At 39.8% G+C, this 15,919-nt stretch overlaps 1 protein-coding gene across 2 annotated transcripts in view; it reads right to left on the bottom strand.

The window, feature by feature from the left end:
* Positions 1-517: 517 nt before the first annotated feature.
* The window catches only part of sugct (succinyl-CoA:glutarate-CoA transferase), a 113,678-nt gene continuing 98,276 nt past the window's right edge, over positions 518-15,919 (bottom strand). For both annotated transcript variants that reach the window (XM_061239924.1, XM_061239925.1), the window contains one exon: positions 518-1,809. In XM_061239924.1, coding sequence (XP_061095908.1) covers positions 1,646-1,809 — 164 coding nt within the window. In that variant the 3' untranslated portion in view covers positions 518-1,645. The remainder of the gene's footprint in view (positions 1,810-15,919) is intronic.

Below are 15,919 nucleotides of genomic sequence, written 5' to 3'. Positions count from 1 at the left end.
AAGGCTGTACACTAAGTGTTGTAAGGTTGATTTAGGGTTGAGATTCATCTAGTCTTTCTAATCCCCCTGCAGAAGACGAATAGACTTCCATGTGAACTCACTGTGTGGTCATATTACTGTGCTTACCCCTAACAGGGGCTTATAGTCAGTCAGAGATGTCTCAGTGTCAGTTCATGCTGTCCAATGCAAACACCCTCGTTCAAATGAGACCATCATGCAGACAGGAATAACATTATTACAGGATTACTTCATGGGTGGCAATCAGGGAAGAAATGTTAAATGAGGAGCAGAAGGTTCCCAGTGTTATGCTGTGAGTCTGGGCACCATTTTAGCATATAATTATGAAGAGCAGGCCTCAATGAGTCACAGGAAAACAATTAGGAGTGTTTTATATGTGAAACTTAGTGCGTTTGCATTCACAGGTGTGTTGTAATATATTTTTACTTTTGTCCACAGCTGGGGTAAAAATGCAAGCAAATACAAATAAAGTTATCTGAATAACATTTAATTGGTTGTTACATCCCCAATGGGAAACAGCTGAGCATCAATAGTGAAATTACACATTCTGTATTCTACTTCATATCTCACTTCAATCAAACATTTTTTTCCCTGTAAATACAAGTAAATCAGACACTTAGAAATGAACACATTTTAATTACACAAAAAGAATCATGATACAATTCTTCATGGACACCTGCCCTGTATTTTGAATGTATACTATAAGTTCTCATTGAATTCTGCACAACCTGAAGGTGCACCATAACGATAGCCAACATAACTATTGTGCATTACAACCATTAAGATAAGTCACCTTAGCATGCTCAGAAGCAGCTGGAAGTTACTTTAGCTGTGTTGACTACTTTCATGGGTAAGTTAAGTTCACCATAGCATGCTCAGTAGCAGCTGGAAGTCACTAGTTGTAATGGGAAACATGCACACCTTGCATGCAGGTGTGAAATCTTACCATTTTGACACTGCAGCAGTAGCGTAATGTTAAGACCTTGACATTCATTGATACATATGAGGTGGTTTTATGGGAGTTGATATGATATTAAGATGACAGGGAATTTGCAATGCAATGCCAAATTAACGGCATTTAAATATTAAAAAACGATTGTTTTAGAAGCATGGATGTGACTGACAATCATATGGTACCACATGCTTGTCTAGCATTCTCTTTTCTTCTAATCTACATAGCTATAATCCCAGAAAAAGCAAGTAAATTTCAGCCAAAGGTACATTCAGCTGATCAATAAGAGTAGCATGAAATCTGCAGGAAGCAAGTTCATTGGAAAACGGAAAGACAGCTGCAAATTCTGCTCAATACAATGAAGTGATCCTGTAATTCCATCCCAATGACACAGGAAATGGTTTCATTTGGTCTGTTTATGCTATTATCTTATTACTGTTACTCTTATTTTTGATCTCCAAGCCTTGTTCAGTCAAATTAATTAGAAAGCCATGTCCATCTTCAAAGTACCATGGGTTCAAGAGGTAATGCTACATTTACCATTTCCTTAAATTCTAACACAGCCTTACCATGGAATTTATGTGTGGTTTTATAATATGGTTTTCTCAGACAGTCTGATGTACCCACACGGTCCCACAGGGTTGTGATATGCTCTCCTCACTCTGCATCTGAACTTTACTGCAGCTCATTCTGAGAGACTGTCCCTGCTTTGAGAAGCTTATTTATGGCATCATCACTGTAGTTCAGAGTGTTCCGCAAAACCTGCACCGTGTGCTGACCAATCAGGGGTGGGGGTGAAGGCTCTCTGGTCTTAAAGCTGCTGAATCGCACGGCTGGGCCTGCAGAAAAAAAGCATTAAACATTTAATCATTCTCATATTACTGCATTATTTAGGATACATTGCTTTATTTAGTGAAATGTCAGAAAGAAAAGGGACCAATTATGGATGAAATCATTAAGCTTACAGTGGTTTTGTGTTTCATTTAGCGCTTCTGTCTCGGGAGATCTGACAGGTTGTGGCAATTTTCCATATATATATATTTTTTTTTCCACAGTAAAAACTTGCTTTTCGTACAACCACCACCAGGTGGCAAATGTGAGCACTCTAATCCCTCAAGAACTGTCCAAAACTCCTCCAAAACCATCTAAAGATACAGTAAACTAGAAATATTCATAACTTTGTTCTGTGCGATAACTTTTTTGCATCTGCAAAGATCTGCAATGCATAAACAATCTTGAAGCACAGGTTTTCTTACTGCTGGTTACTACGAAAGCTAGCACAGTAAATAAGAGTGATGTCTTTTTTTGTTAAGTGTAGGCTAGGATACTTAGTGATTAAAACGTTTTTTAATGGATACATTTAATTTGTGATTAAATACAAAGAAGCTGTGTATTACTTGCCAATTGATTAGTCCTATTGTTCGCACACTGTTCTTTCAAGAGAAATGAATGAAAATTGTAATAATAATAATTGATTGAGATGAATTACTAGTTTAAAGGAAAATTTTGGGCCCCACCAATTTGGAGCTCAGGAAACGCCACTGCTACTTCGGCTTCAAAAATGCTGAGTTCCAGCCCATACACCAACGCTACTCACCTCAACGCTCTGCAGGACACAGTGTCTCTAGGTATTTGCTCCTACCATGTACCATCTGATTTCACTAATTAGCTTATTATCTGAACCAAGCAGGTCAAATAATGAGTGAAGTCAGGTGGTGTAGTGCATGGTAGGAGCAAATACCTGCAGATACTGCGCCAACAGGACTTGGAGTTGAGTAGCGCTGCCATACACTGAAATGCTCTTTAAATTTGGCTTCTAAACGACAGACCAAGGCAGCCTAATAGGACTACTGATGCAATTGTTTTCAGAGTCTATGCAGTTTGTTATATAGGCTAATAATTTCCAGCTGTTTTGACACATTTGCAGATTCTTGAAGAAAATTCATCAAGTCATAATCCTTGCATTATTACTGTACTGTAAGGATAAAAGGGGAGTTATGGCTGTCTGTGTCTATGCAATTGATATTTTATTAATTTGAGACAGTGAAATTGCCTATTCGGAATATGATCATAGACTAGACGTTCTGACAAAATGAACTTTGCACTGTAACGTTCCCCTTAATGCACAGAAAACAAACACATTGTCATGAGCATATCAAGAACAGAGCTAACAAAGCTGGCAAACGTATTGGGTTTTTCACACCTCCATGTCAGTGAGCTCTTGAGTTTCATTCCACATTTATAGTTCAACACTGTACTAATTATCCATATTGTGTATGAATGAAGATTAGTTTGAAGTTTGAAAGTGAGGCTTCAAAGGTTTCAAAGTTCCTGTTCCTGCAGATGAAGTGTCTGGAGATACACTATCATGACAGGCTTTAAATGTGGCCATTTAAATGTCATTTCATAGAACTTTGTGGTCAGACTTTGAAACATGGAAAACAGTCAAACAGTCGACAGATTTTCAGCACAATCTATAATGCCTTTGATGTTAGTTTCATTTAGCACATACATGTAGTATGTCTGCAATAAGTATACCTTTAAACTGAATACATTTTGCACATTCTTGGAATACAATCAGATAAGCAAATTGTTTTGAAACTTCAAACTTACGTAGTTTATATGTAGCTTTCAATGCTCTATTTAATGGAGAGCAGTATACCGGAAGTATCGTTCCCGATACATCTGCATTATCTCCCTATATACATGAAGAGCTAGGTGGGTGCACAGTTAATTGAGTCAGTGAAGAATAAGGACAGTTAAAGTGGCTATACACTTGCCACATTGTTTGCGTTTGGTGTTGGCTGGAATGCTTGGAGGTCGGAAGTTGGAAATTTCAACTGGGAAATTCTGAGCTCCGACTCTGAATGGAACACAGCTCTGTTGCGAAGGTTTTTTTAATGATTGGAAATCTATGCGTAAAACACATGATTAACACTAGTCACATTCTAAGTTAGCTACTGTGCTACTGTGTATAAATTGACAATATTTGAACTGAAGCAAATATATTTCAAGAAAGGGCTTTCAATGGCAGGCAAAAATTGAAACAAGAAAAACAAAGGAGCATATATTATAGCCTACAAATAGGTAGGCCGACCAAAGCGTGATCAATAACACGCATTACGAAAGTCTCTTGTTCTTATCTGTTACTGTGGTAGTTAAGTCCATCACATTTGTGCTCGCATTTGCCACCTGGTGGTGGTTGTATGAAAAGCAAACCCTAAACCACTATGGATTATGGGAAATCTTACGACAAATGACTTCTACGCCTGTTACTTAAAAATGACTTTTCCCGGCCTGGCAATATTCTTACCACAGATGCAAACCACAAAATGAAACACTGTACACACTGGAAAAAAACTGTCCTTGAAACTTTATGCCTTATAGGTTGATGTTTTTCAACAAAAAAAATATTTTATGACGACTAAATAGAAGACTAAATAGATAGTTCTGAGAAGGACAGTGGAAGTGCATTTGACTCCTCACTGGAGGCCATTTTCAGTGACATGACACCATTTTATATCAGTGAGCACCTAAATACATTCTTAAAATACTTTATTATTATTCTGTTTTTGTAAACCTGCCTAAACATAGCTTAGAAAAATCTATGTAGAATGCTCATTTTCTGGTGATATCATCATCAGATTTGAAAGGGATTTGTCCAGCATTTCTGCTGTGATTCCATTGTGTTTATAAGCCCACCAGACACAGCCATAAGCATCTGTATCCACTCAAATACAAAAAAATATTTTCAGTGAGAAAAAAAAGCTTCCACATCCACTGTGTTTCAGAATCTGTAAATGTGTTAACTTCATATTGAGAGTAGTTCTGGCTGTTAGAACCCGAACCCCCAAGAGTTGCCTTTCAGGAGAGACCAGGATTGTCTCTATTCAAAAGGGTTCAAGAGTAGTAATGTATGTCATTTTCAAGCTTGTGCTAAGGGATGATACTTAAGGGTTCAATCCTTCAATATTTTCCAAACACAAAACTCTTTTAAAACTCTTTAGTCGTGTAAAATGCTTAAATATTGGCCATGGTGGTTAAAACCTGGGGACTGATAGCATTAGAGATAATACAAAGATGCATTGTGGGATTGAGAAGGTTAAGACAACATTCACCGAGCAATATATCATCTAATCAACTGATATGTTTTCACAGGGGGTGCTTTTCAAATTTCAATTTCAATACAGCAAGGGAATCTGCATTGAAATAAATTAGCCAATCAATATTCATACACTTGACGACACTAATCATTTCTTTTTTTCTTAAATATGTGCATTTCTGAGCCAAATTATTTGTATGAGCCCATAGAGTACACTTTTGGTACTGTCCACTATAATTTCCCTATAACCAAAGACTTTATGGCAAGACTGTATTACGAGTTTGGGACACATTGTTGGCATAATCAAGCAGTCTTGTGGCACTAAACATAAATGTGCGATTAATTTTCTTTGTTGTTCCCTAAGAACTACACAGTAGGTGCAGTATTGTAACTTGACAATACCATATACTGTATCCTCCAAACTACTGCCACATTTTCCTTTTCATGACTACAGAATGTCACATTTTGGCTGGGGATACACTGTGGGCAAAATTTTAAAACATGAGGGAAGGGGTCTGAATTGGGTAATGTCCCATGCATAATTCAAAGATTAAATTGCACCAACTTCTACAGCTGCCTTCTTTAAGATATTGGCTGGATCAGATACACACAACGCAGATGTGCAACCTAATGCAAAGACTCAACATGTCAGCAAAAGTGGTATCATCTGTTATTTACCTCATACAGTAGATTAATGGTTTATATTTTTTGTGTTCTGTATTGAATCAGGACAAAAAGCCACAACATTGAAGTTGTTTGCGAAAAGTGGACAGCAAATGTTTCAGCAGGTTGTAATTTGCATGAAATCCCTGCTTTGATAGTACTATTTATAACCACTTCCTAATGTTTTGGCCTTCATTGCAGGCTTGTATTTTAATGCAACAGATAGAAAAATGCTTGAGATTATTTCAATCAAACCATCTGGTAAGAATGTACAGCAAAACCATTTGTCAAAAGGTAGCCCTGATTGCTTTTTTCCATGGCTTTTCAACAGTAAACATTTACTGTGGCTTCAGAGAGTATTTAGACCCCTAGATTTTGGGCACATTTTATTGTGTTTAATAAAAAAGGATGTCATTTTAATCGGTTAACATTGCCATTTTTGGCTATCAATGTATATTAAATAACCCATACTAACAAAGTAAAAACATGTTTTTAGTTTTGTTTTTTTTTGTTGCTAATTTATGAAAAATCAAAAACTAAAATCTCTCATATACTTTTCAGACCCTTAATTCAGTAATTTGCAATTACAGCTTCAAGTCTCTACAAGCTTTGCACACCTGAATTTGGGCCATTCCTGGCAGATCCTCTCAGGCTCCATCTGAATGGATGGGAAGCATCTGTGAACTGCCATCTGCAGGTCTCTGTTCTATGGAGTTTAAGTCTGGGCTTTGACTAGGCCACTCAAAGACAGTCAGAGTCTTGTCCCAAAGCCACTCCAGCATTGTCTTGGCTGTATGCTTCGGGTCATTCGGATCATGGGCGACGTGGCTCAGGCAGTAAGAGCAGTCGCCTGGCAGTTGGAGGGTTGCCGGTTCGATCCCCCGCCCGGGCTGTGTCGAAGTGTCCCTGAGCAAGACACCTAACCCCTAAATGCTCCTGACGAGCTGGTCGGGGCCTTGCATGGCAGCCAATCGCCGTTGGTGTGTGAGTGTGTGTATGAATGGGTGAATGTAGAAGCATCAATTGTACAGCGCTTTGGATAAAGGCACAATATAAATGCCTGCCATTTACCATCATCATGCTGAAAGGTGACTTATCACCCCAGTCTGAGATCACATGCACTCTGAAGAAGGGCCTCTCTGCATTTGGCTGCATTCATCCTTCCCTCTATTCTGACCAGTCTCCCTGTCCCTGCTGCTGAGAAGCACCCCCAAAGCATGATGCTGCCACTACCATGCTTCTCCGTATGATTGATATTAGCCAGGGGATGAGCAGACATAACGCTTGGAGTTGTGCCCAGTTACATTTTTGTCTCCTCAGACCTGAGAATCTTTTTCCTCATGCTCTCAGGGTCCAAGAGGGCTGACATATGCCTTTTACTCTAAGAGTGGCTTCTGTCTAGCACTCTGTACTGTAAACGCCTGGTTGATGGAGTGCTGCTGAGATGGTCATCCTTCCAGCGGTTCTCCCTTCTCCGCTGAGGACTTCCGAAGGTCTGTTAGAGTGACTGTCTGGTTCTTGGTCACCTCCTTGACCAAGGAACTTCTCGCCCGCATACTCAATTTGGTTGAATGGCCAACCCTAGTCCTGCTGGTTCCAAACTTCTTCAATTTCATAATTATTGAGGGAACACTCAAAGCTTCAGAAATAGTTTTATACCCTTGCCCTGAAGTGCAGAGACTTCCTTGCGCTTCATGGCTTGGTTTTTGTCCCAACATGCACTGTGAATGGTGGGACCTCTAAATTATGTCCAATCAATTTAATTTGCTCCAGGTGGACAAATTATTGTTGCGTTCATATTTATATAATACAAAAAACTGTGAGTAATGAAACCACAAAACGGCAATGTCACATTGTCTTAGTTGCAAAGCAGGGGAATAAAACTCAGCCTCGGTTCATGGTTTACAACCCCCGCCTCGCCACAGACAATAAAAGTAATATTCTAACAATCCTTGATACCATTTCTCGACTTCAAAAAATCATGTTCCAGTATAAGAACAAAAATATACAATGCATGAATGAATAAATAAGCATGAAGTAACACATTATTTTTGTCTAAGTTCACTTGGCTGACATATTTCTGTTTTGGTATAAATATAAGGTTGTTTTCCAAATTACTCGATACAGACATATTTACGGAACCAAATATCCAATCTGGTTATTAAGGTACGACTTTTTTCTGACTAACTTTAAAGTTTATTTTCTGATCAGTTCAGACATTTTCAAGAAAACTATACTGTATATTTGCCAGGACTATACCTAAGCGAATGTCATCTTGAACTACTTATTGTTGAGTAAATGGTTTGCCAAGTCATTTCAGTACCAAACTAATGTAAAACATGGTTTGCTTCTTGAAGGGTGGTATAATGTGTCATATTCAGGTTATGGAAAGTTTAGGAATATTGCTGTGTTTACATAGCAGAATGAAAATACAGACATGCGTAATTATAGGATTTGGACCTGCTATAGATACTCCTGTAATTGTACTGGTTAATGGGGCTAATGTGGCTCTGGTTAATCTAATTTTGATGTAAGTTCCATTTTAAATGTGATGCAGGTTCGATAGAAGGCATTAGGGTGAGTAAACCTCTTTGGAGAGCTTTTTGGACACTTTGGGCATGCTTTAGAAAAACATACTCTCATATATGTGAATAAAACACACGTGAAGATCAATTTTCTTTACATTTTGTATTAATATGTCTCAACAAAATATATGTAGATGTTTTGTATTTGGAGAGATCTGGGTGCAGTTTTGGGAAAACAAATGTGGAAATTATAAAGTAGTCATGGGTTGGTCCATGGCTTAGAAATTGAGATATTAAGTGCTAAACTATAAAACATAATTACTTGTAATTTCTTTGTATTTTAGTGTTTGTATCTTGTGTAGACAGAGTGTACATGCTCTGACATAAATTAGTTATGTCTCAAATGTCTGAATAGTGCAAGCCTCTTCTTTAATTTAATTTAATTCCTCAACCATGCGTGTGTGCAGTAAATAGGTTTTGAGATATTGACTGTTATATAGGACTAGTACAAATAGGTGGAAATAGCCCTCAAAGTGGAAAGGGTTAAAGCAAACAGGTTGAACCTGGCCACAATTTGGAGGGCCTGAATACTTGGGACAAAAAGATTTGCAGATGTTTTGTATTATGTGAAGGGGTCTGAATACTTTCTTAAGCCACTGTATATACCAGAAAATAATTTATGTAATAACTACTGTCATGTTCGATGCCCCACTAGTTCAGGCTCAGAGCCAAATTATGCCCTGCAACGAGACACAGGGCTCTTTTGAAGCTATATTGGATTTGATGCTGCACATTTGGGTGCAATCCCAGGCATTCAGTGTATTTACTTCTACAGTATAATGGTTCACTTGGAAAAAGATTTTTAGTCTTGTCACTTATTTTTTATTACTTTTGGTAAAGATTTGCCAAAGTGTGTTTCTTATGTCTGTGTAGAGTTAAGAAGTGAACATCCGCTTCAACGAAGTCCACTGCATCACTTTGAATCCCGTCAAATGCCTCCCCTGTGTTTCCTGTTGCACCATGTCTATTCGTTAAACTCAAAATAAAGTGACTACCTCTGACAGCAGACCTTTTTTGCCATTAGAAAACCATGAGCTCAGTTCCAGGTTACGTGTTTGCAAAATGCTCCTGCACCCAATTAACCAGTTAAGCGGTTAACTGTTGAATGAATCAAGAAACGGGGGAAAAGCTACACCGAAAGTAAAAAACCATAAAAACTTTACAGAGCTATTCAGCCTAATTTTCCTGCAGCTCTAAGGAATCCTGGCTTATCAATCCTCTAGAGCATCCCAAGAGGTTCTAACCTGGGGGGTGAATGCACAGGTACAAATTTCATACATAAAAAAAGCACATAAGCTGACTAAATGACATTTAGTGCTGATCAGAAGCTGTGCAACAATATAACACAATAAAAAGAGATGGGGGAATGAGAATTGTGTAAATGCAGCTAAGGATACGAACATCGCTACGGTGACCCGGGCGTGCAGGTTCTTCCTGTACAACATCCGGAGAATCCGACCCTTTCTCATCACCTACTCCACTCAGCTCCTTGTTCAAGCAATGGTCCTGTCCCGCCTGGACTATTGCAATTCTCTGCTGGCTGGCCTTCCAGCATCTGCCATCAGACCCCTACAACTCATCCAGAATGCTGCAGCCCGTCTGGTATTCAATGTTCCCAGACATTCACATGTCACCCCCCTGCTCAGCAACCTCCACTGGCTGCCTGTTATGGCTCGCATCAAATTTAAAACTTTGGTGCTCGCACACCAGGCAGTTAAAGGATCAGCCCCTGTGTATATTCAATCCCTTATCAAGACCTATACACCAACAAGACCCCTCCGTTCTGCCACTTCGTGCCGTCTGGCGCCTCCCCCTCACCACACCTGCACTTCACGCTCACGACTGCTGTCTGTCCTGGTCCCACGGTGGTGGAATGACCTCCCGGTGAATGTCAGAATGGCAGAGTCTCTGACCTCCTTCAAGCGCAGACTGAAGACCCATCTCTTCAGGCTACACCTTTCCCTCCCCAACTCACAATCACTGTGATTAGCCTTAGACCGTAATGGCACTTATGTATAGATATCGTCACTTGTATAGGTATTGTTGTTTTTATTGGCTGTTGTTGTATTCTAGCTGCCAACAGTGGTATGCTAGTTTGAATGTTGATTATACTCTTCAAGGGTTCTGAATTTCTGTATGTTTACACTAGGACTCGGAACTGTACTGTCCTCTCAGGTCTACTTTTGCACTTGTTCTTGTGATTGATTTGCACTTTGTTGTACGTCGCTCCGGATAAGAGCGTCTGCTAAATGCCACGTAATGTAATGTAATGTAATGTAATGTAATGGGTAGGCAAGGGAGATTCTGCACATGTGCACAAGTGTGCTTGGCTTCTGGCCTTTCCATGCCTCAGCAGTTGAAGGATTCATGCCTTGACCACATCCCTCTTAGCACCCCTGTCCCTCATCAGCCTTCTGAAGGCTCTTCATTATCTCCTGCACATGTGCTTTTCCTTAGTTCACTGACATTATCATATGCATTCTCCCCAGGCACAGTCCTATGGCTTCATCTGACAAAGAGCTGTGTGTTCCTCATCCCTCCATGCATACTTTAATCATTCCTTCTTCTCTGCTTCCCCTAATCAGATGGCCAGCTTTCACAGTGTAAAGCCATGGTTTACTCAAATAGCATTTCATCTTGACACGCTCGTTTGGTGAAGGCCTTTGAGTCATATGTTTCTCCTGCCAAGACCTCAGAATCCCCACACATCAGTGGTCAGGTATATGCCTAGCTCAGATAGAAAGGAAATTCAATTCAAGTTCAATGCGGTAAATTCATACAATACAATATAAATACATGAACTCAAAAAGTAATAGAAACCAGCTGCCTGACTGAAATGAACATTATGAATGAAAAGGCAATGGCAGTAGCGGTACAATAAAGATGATAGTCAACTGCCCATAACAGTCCTTACTTCAAAGTCATAGCCCCATGATTCTTAGACGCTGCCAAAAGATACTAACATTAGAGAGAATGAGAATAGCATGAGCATAAAAACAGATCGACAATCAGTAATCCATTTTGCCAAAACTTCCAGTAACCTTTATTTGCTACAGTAGCGAGTGAGTAGCAAGCAGTAGGTAAGTCAATCGTTACAATTATTCTGACAGAAGGCTAAAGCTGGTTCATAAATTTCAGACCAGAAATTGTAGATTTTCTCCCAGCATGGTAAATCATTTGTTTGCGTAAATAGCAGTTAGGAATTTTGCAAGCTGACTTCTTAAAGAGAGTTACATATCATGTAACATAAACCTTACAATTGTTAGGTTACAACGTGTTTTTACAAGATTGTTAGTTAGCCAACTTAGCTATCTACCGCATGGCTAATGAGAAATGAACAGGGAAAGCCACGTGTGAATTATACAGTTTATTTAAGCCACAGCTTAAACTACCACTCCAGTACAAACTACACTGCTTAATGCTGGTTCACAGCCATTGCTGGCCTGGTTCCCGTGTGGAATAAATACTGTATGAGAAAAATAGACAGAGCCAGCACAGACAGTCCCATCGAGGAAGCCCTGGTATGAAGACAGGGGTGGAGGAAATTAGGAGGGGCACAGAGAAAATAGGGGCCTTTTGTTAATTGAGGATTCCAGGTTTCAGTGGTCTACTTCAATGTCCGAAAGAAGTAGCCATACTCCAGAAAATGAAAGAGAATTCTAGGAAAAAAACTAAAAATAACTGCTCACGTCATTGTTTCATGTCTTATGTGAGTCATCTCCATGCCATCCGGATGTCTCTTCGGCGGGCATGGGTTATAAAGGAATAAAGACATTTTCCCACTGGAAGAGGACAAAAGGCCAGCTGGTGGACAAAAGCTGGGTCTTCACGTGCTGACCCGAGCTGTCAGGCTGCTGAGATTCTAATGGCCAGGCAGCGGCAGAACTGGGATGGTAGTCCGGTAAATTAAAACCCAGTGGAGATGTTTTGTGCGATGAAGCGGATCAGACTCCATTGTCAACGTGTGGGCTATTCTATTCCATCTTATTAATAGAGTGGGTTTGCGTGTGTGCGAATGTTTATGCATGAGTGCATGTGTGTGTGTATGTGTGTGTGGAAGGGACAGAGAGAGAGAGAGAGAGAGTACAGTTTGAACAGCTCCTTCACTCCTGCTTAAATTCACCATGACACACAGGAACTAGATGAGACATTTCACTAATTTTCTCACTTTACTCTCTCTCTCCATCCAGCTGCTCATCCCAGTTACATGCAGCAAAGACGGCAGAGAGGGAGCAAGGGTACAATGGACAGAAAGTCTCCACATGATTAGAACTCATGAATACATGAACATCTTCATCAGCAACACAAGCGCTTTGAACCCAGAGAACATGTCAGATCCCCTCAGGATCTCTAAGCAACTTCTGAAGCTCCATATTGCAGCTTAATGCATGTTTCATGGAAGCTGCTGGCTGACGGTGGGGGAGTTGGGGGGTGCATTGGGTGGGTAAGGGCGGGCCAGGTGAAAAAGTCAAAGCTTGTCTAGCAGAAACTTTCTTATTTGCTTCCACTCTACCTCTGTGCACCAGCCGACCCTCTGTGAAAGGGCATTTGTCTTTTGTGAGATGACCATGTCTTCCAGTTACAGTCTTCTGCCAAACTTGACTTGGACCGACTGGACCAAGCAAGTGGGGTGGATATGCATTCAAATTAGGTCCTCTGCTTATATTCATAAGATTAATTTTCAGATGCATTCACATGGTATTACAGCATGGATTGATCAAGTACATGAAAAGCGCTACGCACCCCGTGACTCTACTGCAACTTCATTTTCCTACATTCTGCTGTAATAGACCAAGGTTAAAAACTGCATTCATGTATTCAAGCCAGAAGAGCAGTGGTAAACATATGGTGAAAATAATCTTCAGAGGGGCAGAAGAGGAACAGTTCTAATGAAAAGTCTGTTAACACTAATCCAGGAAACCATGACCCATGACGCTCTCTAATCCATCTTTGCTGATTTTGCTACAGGGCAGTACCTTTCAGTGACTGCCAAACTGGGATGATTACTCCCTGTATATCCTCTGGATATGATCCCTCTGGATCAGGGTAAATTTCTGTCTCATGTAGTGTCGTTGCTGAAGTTCACAACTTAGCAAAGCAGGGCTTTCCTACACTCAGTGAGCACTTTATTAGGTATTTATTAGGCTTATTTTCTGCTGCTGTAGCCTATCCACTTCAGAGATGCTCTTCAGCACACCACTGTTGTAATGTGTGGTTGTTTGCATTGCTGTCACCTTCCTGTCAGCTTTTTCCAGTCTGGCCCTTCTCCGCTGACCTCTCTCATTAACAAGACATTTTTGCCCGCGGAACTGCTGCTCACTGGAAGTTTTTTTTTCTATTTCGCACCATTCTCTGCAAACTCTAGAGAATGTTGCATGGAAATCCGAGTAGATCAGCAGTTTCTGCTGAAAAATAGAAGAAAAAATTTCATTTCATGTTGCTCCTCCATGTTCTTCTCTGTGGGTGCATCAGCTGTAGCTTTGCAAACAAAGTGGTGATGAATATGAAGTATATGTTAATTGAAATATAGCAACCTCGACCAAAACATTCCTTCAAGATGGCGCAACCCATAACATAAATTTCCGAACAGAACACAGGGAAGCGGCCACTTCCACCAGAAGTCCGTTCAATGGTAGTTTTTCTCCTGAGGAATGTGCTTAGTGCCAATCCCAGACACAAAAACACTTAGATTCATGTGAATTGTTCAGAAGACACTGTCAGCTCACAATGTTCTGAACACCTATTCACAATGTTTTGAACAGCACCTGAACTGCTACAGTTTTGCACTCTGCAGGCAAATCTCGATAAAACCTGCATCTGGTTAATCTTAATGGTGCAATAGGTAATATTTTTGTGTTAAAACATTGTTACAAAACCATTCCCTTAATCCCTTCCTATCATTGAAAAAGGCTCACTGACATGTTGACTCACCTTCTGCCTGTGTTTAGTCCCTAAATTGTCCCTAAAGCTGTACAATAATTAAAACTTATTGGTTGAAAATTGGTTATAATTGCCAGAGCCAATGGCGTTTCAAAGTCCGTGTGTTCACAAAGAAGGGGTGGGATAAACAGTGTTGTGGTTTGAGCATGTTTGTTGCTGCAATTCCCCTCTTGACCGCTAGAAGTCCGAAATTACCAATTGTACCTTTAACATTAATTAAAAACTGATACTGTCTATATAAAACAATGTGTATACGTGCATGAACAATTTTACATGGAACACTTTTGGCTGAGCTGTATAAGCCTGCCCTGTTCGTTGTCTCTCGTTAGGAACAGCTTCCCACACCATAGTCATAGTAACATTTACTGTAAGTTAACACGACGATGCAATGTATTGGACAATGCTAACTTCTGATACCAACACCTTCCGTTTTAAGTTTAGGTCTAATGTTATGTACTAGTTGTTCACTGTTCAAAGTCATTGCCAGCTAAGTCTTTGTTCTGCTAACCATAAAATGCCAAAATGTCACGCTACCTTTCCAATGGTCAGAAATATCTTGTTATCCATTTACTTTATATCCCTGGTTCATGTTACCCGGCCCGCACATTAAAAAAAACTGCTTTTAAAGTCTGTTTTTAAACTCTTTAAGGCAATTTACCGTAAAGATGATGGCCCGATTGGTCAGCATTTCCCCTAGTCCACAGTGACTCATATGTGCTTAACCGCCACAAAATAAAAAGACAATAACGGCATTTATTTAGGAATTCGTTTTTGAAGATGCACAGTCATTAGCGCTATTGCGTTGGTGGGCGTGCATCGGCAAGAAGAGAGGCTCCCAGGGTTGCCAGGTCCTGCCAAATTTCCATCCCAAAATCTGCTCCAAATATAATGTTCCATTTAGATGTAAAAATAGATAATATTTGAACATGTCTTCTTCATTTTCCCTTTAGGCTGTGAATTTTTCAACTGCAACTGGACTTTCGAAATTGATTGTTGCTGCTCAGTTGAAAAACGTTATTTGTTCAGCACGTCACGCGTTTCTATTCAGAATGAAAATGTGTGCACAGATTGCCTAATTAATGAAAGCATTACTCCATTAGGAAATTATTTTGCTATCACACAAACATATACAATATAACAACACTTCAAATCAGTTTATTCGGTCTATTCAAGACCACGTAGCTTACATCATGACAAAATGTCTCGTCATTCTTGCTAGATCATGATCTATTATTTTAATGGCATGCCTACTGTAAGGGTAATTTTCTTAATTGATTCTTGTGTGTTAACATAAGGACAATCACATGATTACAAATAACCTTTTAGTGATAATCCTAATTACTATTAGACCACTTCCTGAATTAAGTGCTTACTATGAGTCTTTCTCTGTCTCTCTCCAGCAGACAGACAGCCTTTGATCTTAATGTCTCTGCTTCTCAGCCAGCACATTCTGGTCTTACAGCAAGGTCAACAAGGGGTATTCAGAAGACAAAATACTGATAAATGTTCGTGGCCAGCTTTATGTCTTTTTGTTTTGGTAAAGCCCCCCCTTCAGGAAAAGTGTGTACAAGAGTCTTACTGATTCAAATCAGAAAGCCGGTAAGCTTTCTCACTTTCTGTCATTTCTTTGCAAATAAATACGAAAGTTAAACTCCAGTA

Source organism: Conger conger, chromosome 4 (assembly GCF_963514075.1).
Source record: "Conger conger chromosome 4, fConCon1.1, whole genome shotgun sequence".
In the NCBI taxonomy this organism is placed as follows: domain Eukaryota; kingdom Metazoa; phylum Chordata; class Actinopteri; order Anguilliformes; family Congridae; genus Conger; species Conger conger.
Note: the sequence above shows the minus strand (reverse complement) of the source record. Positions and strands in the feature narration are given on the sequence as shown.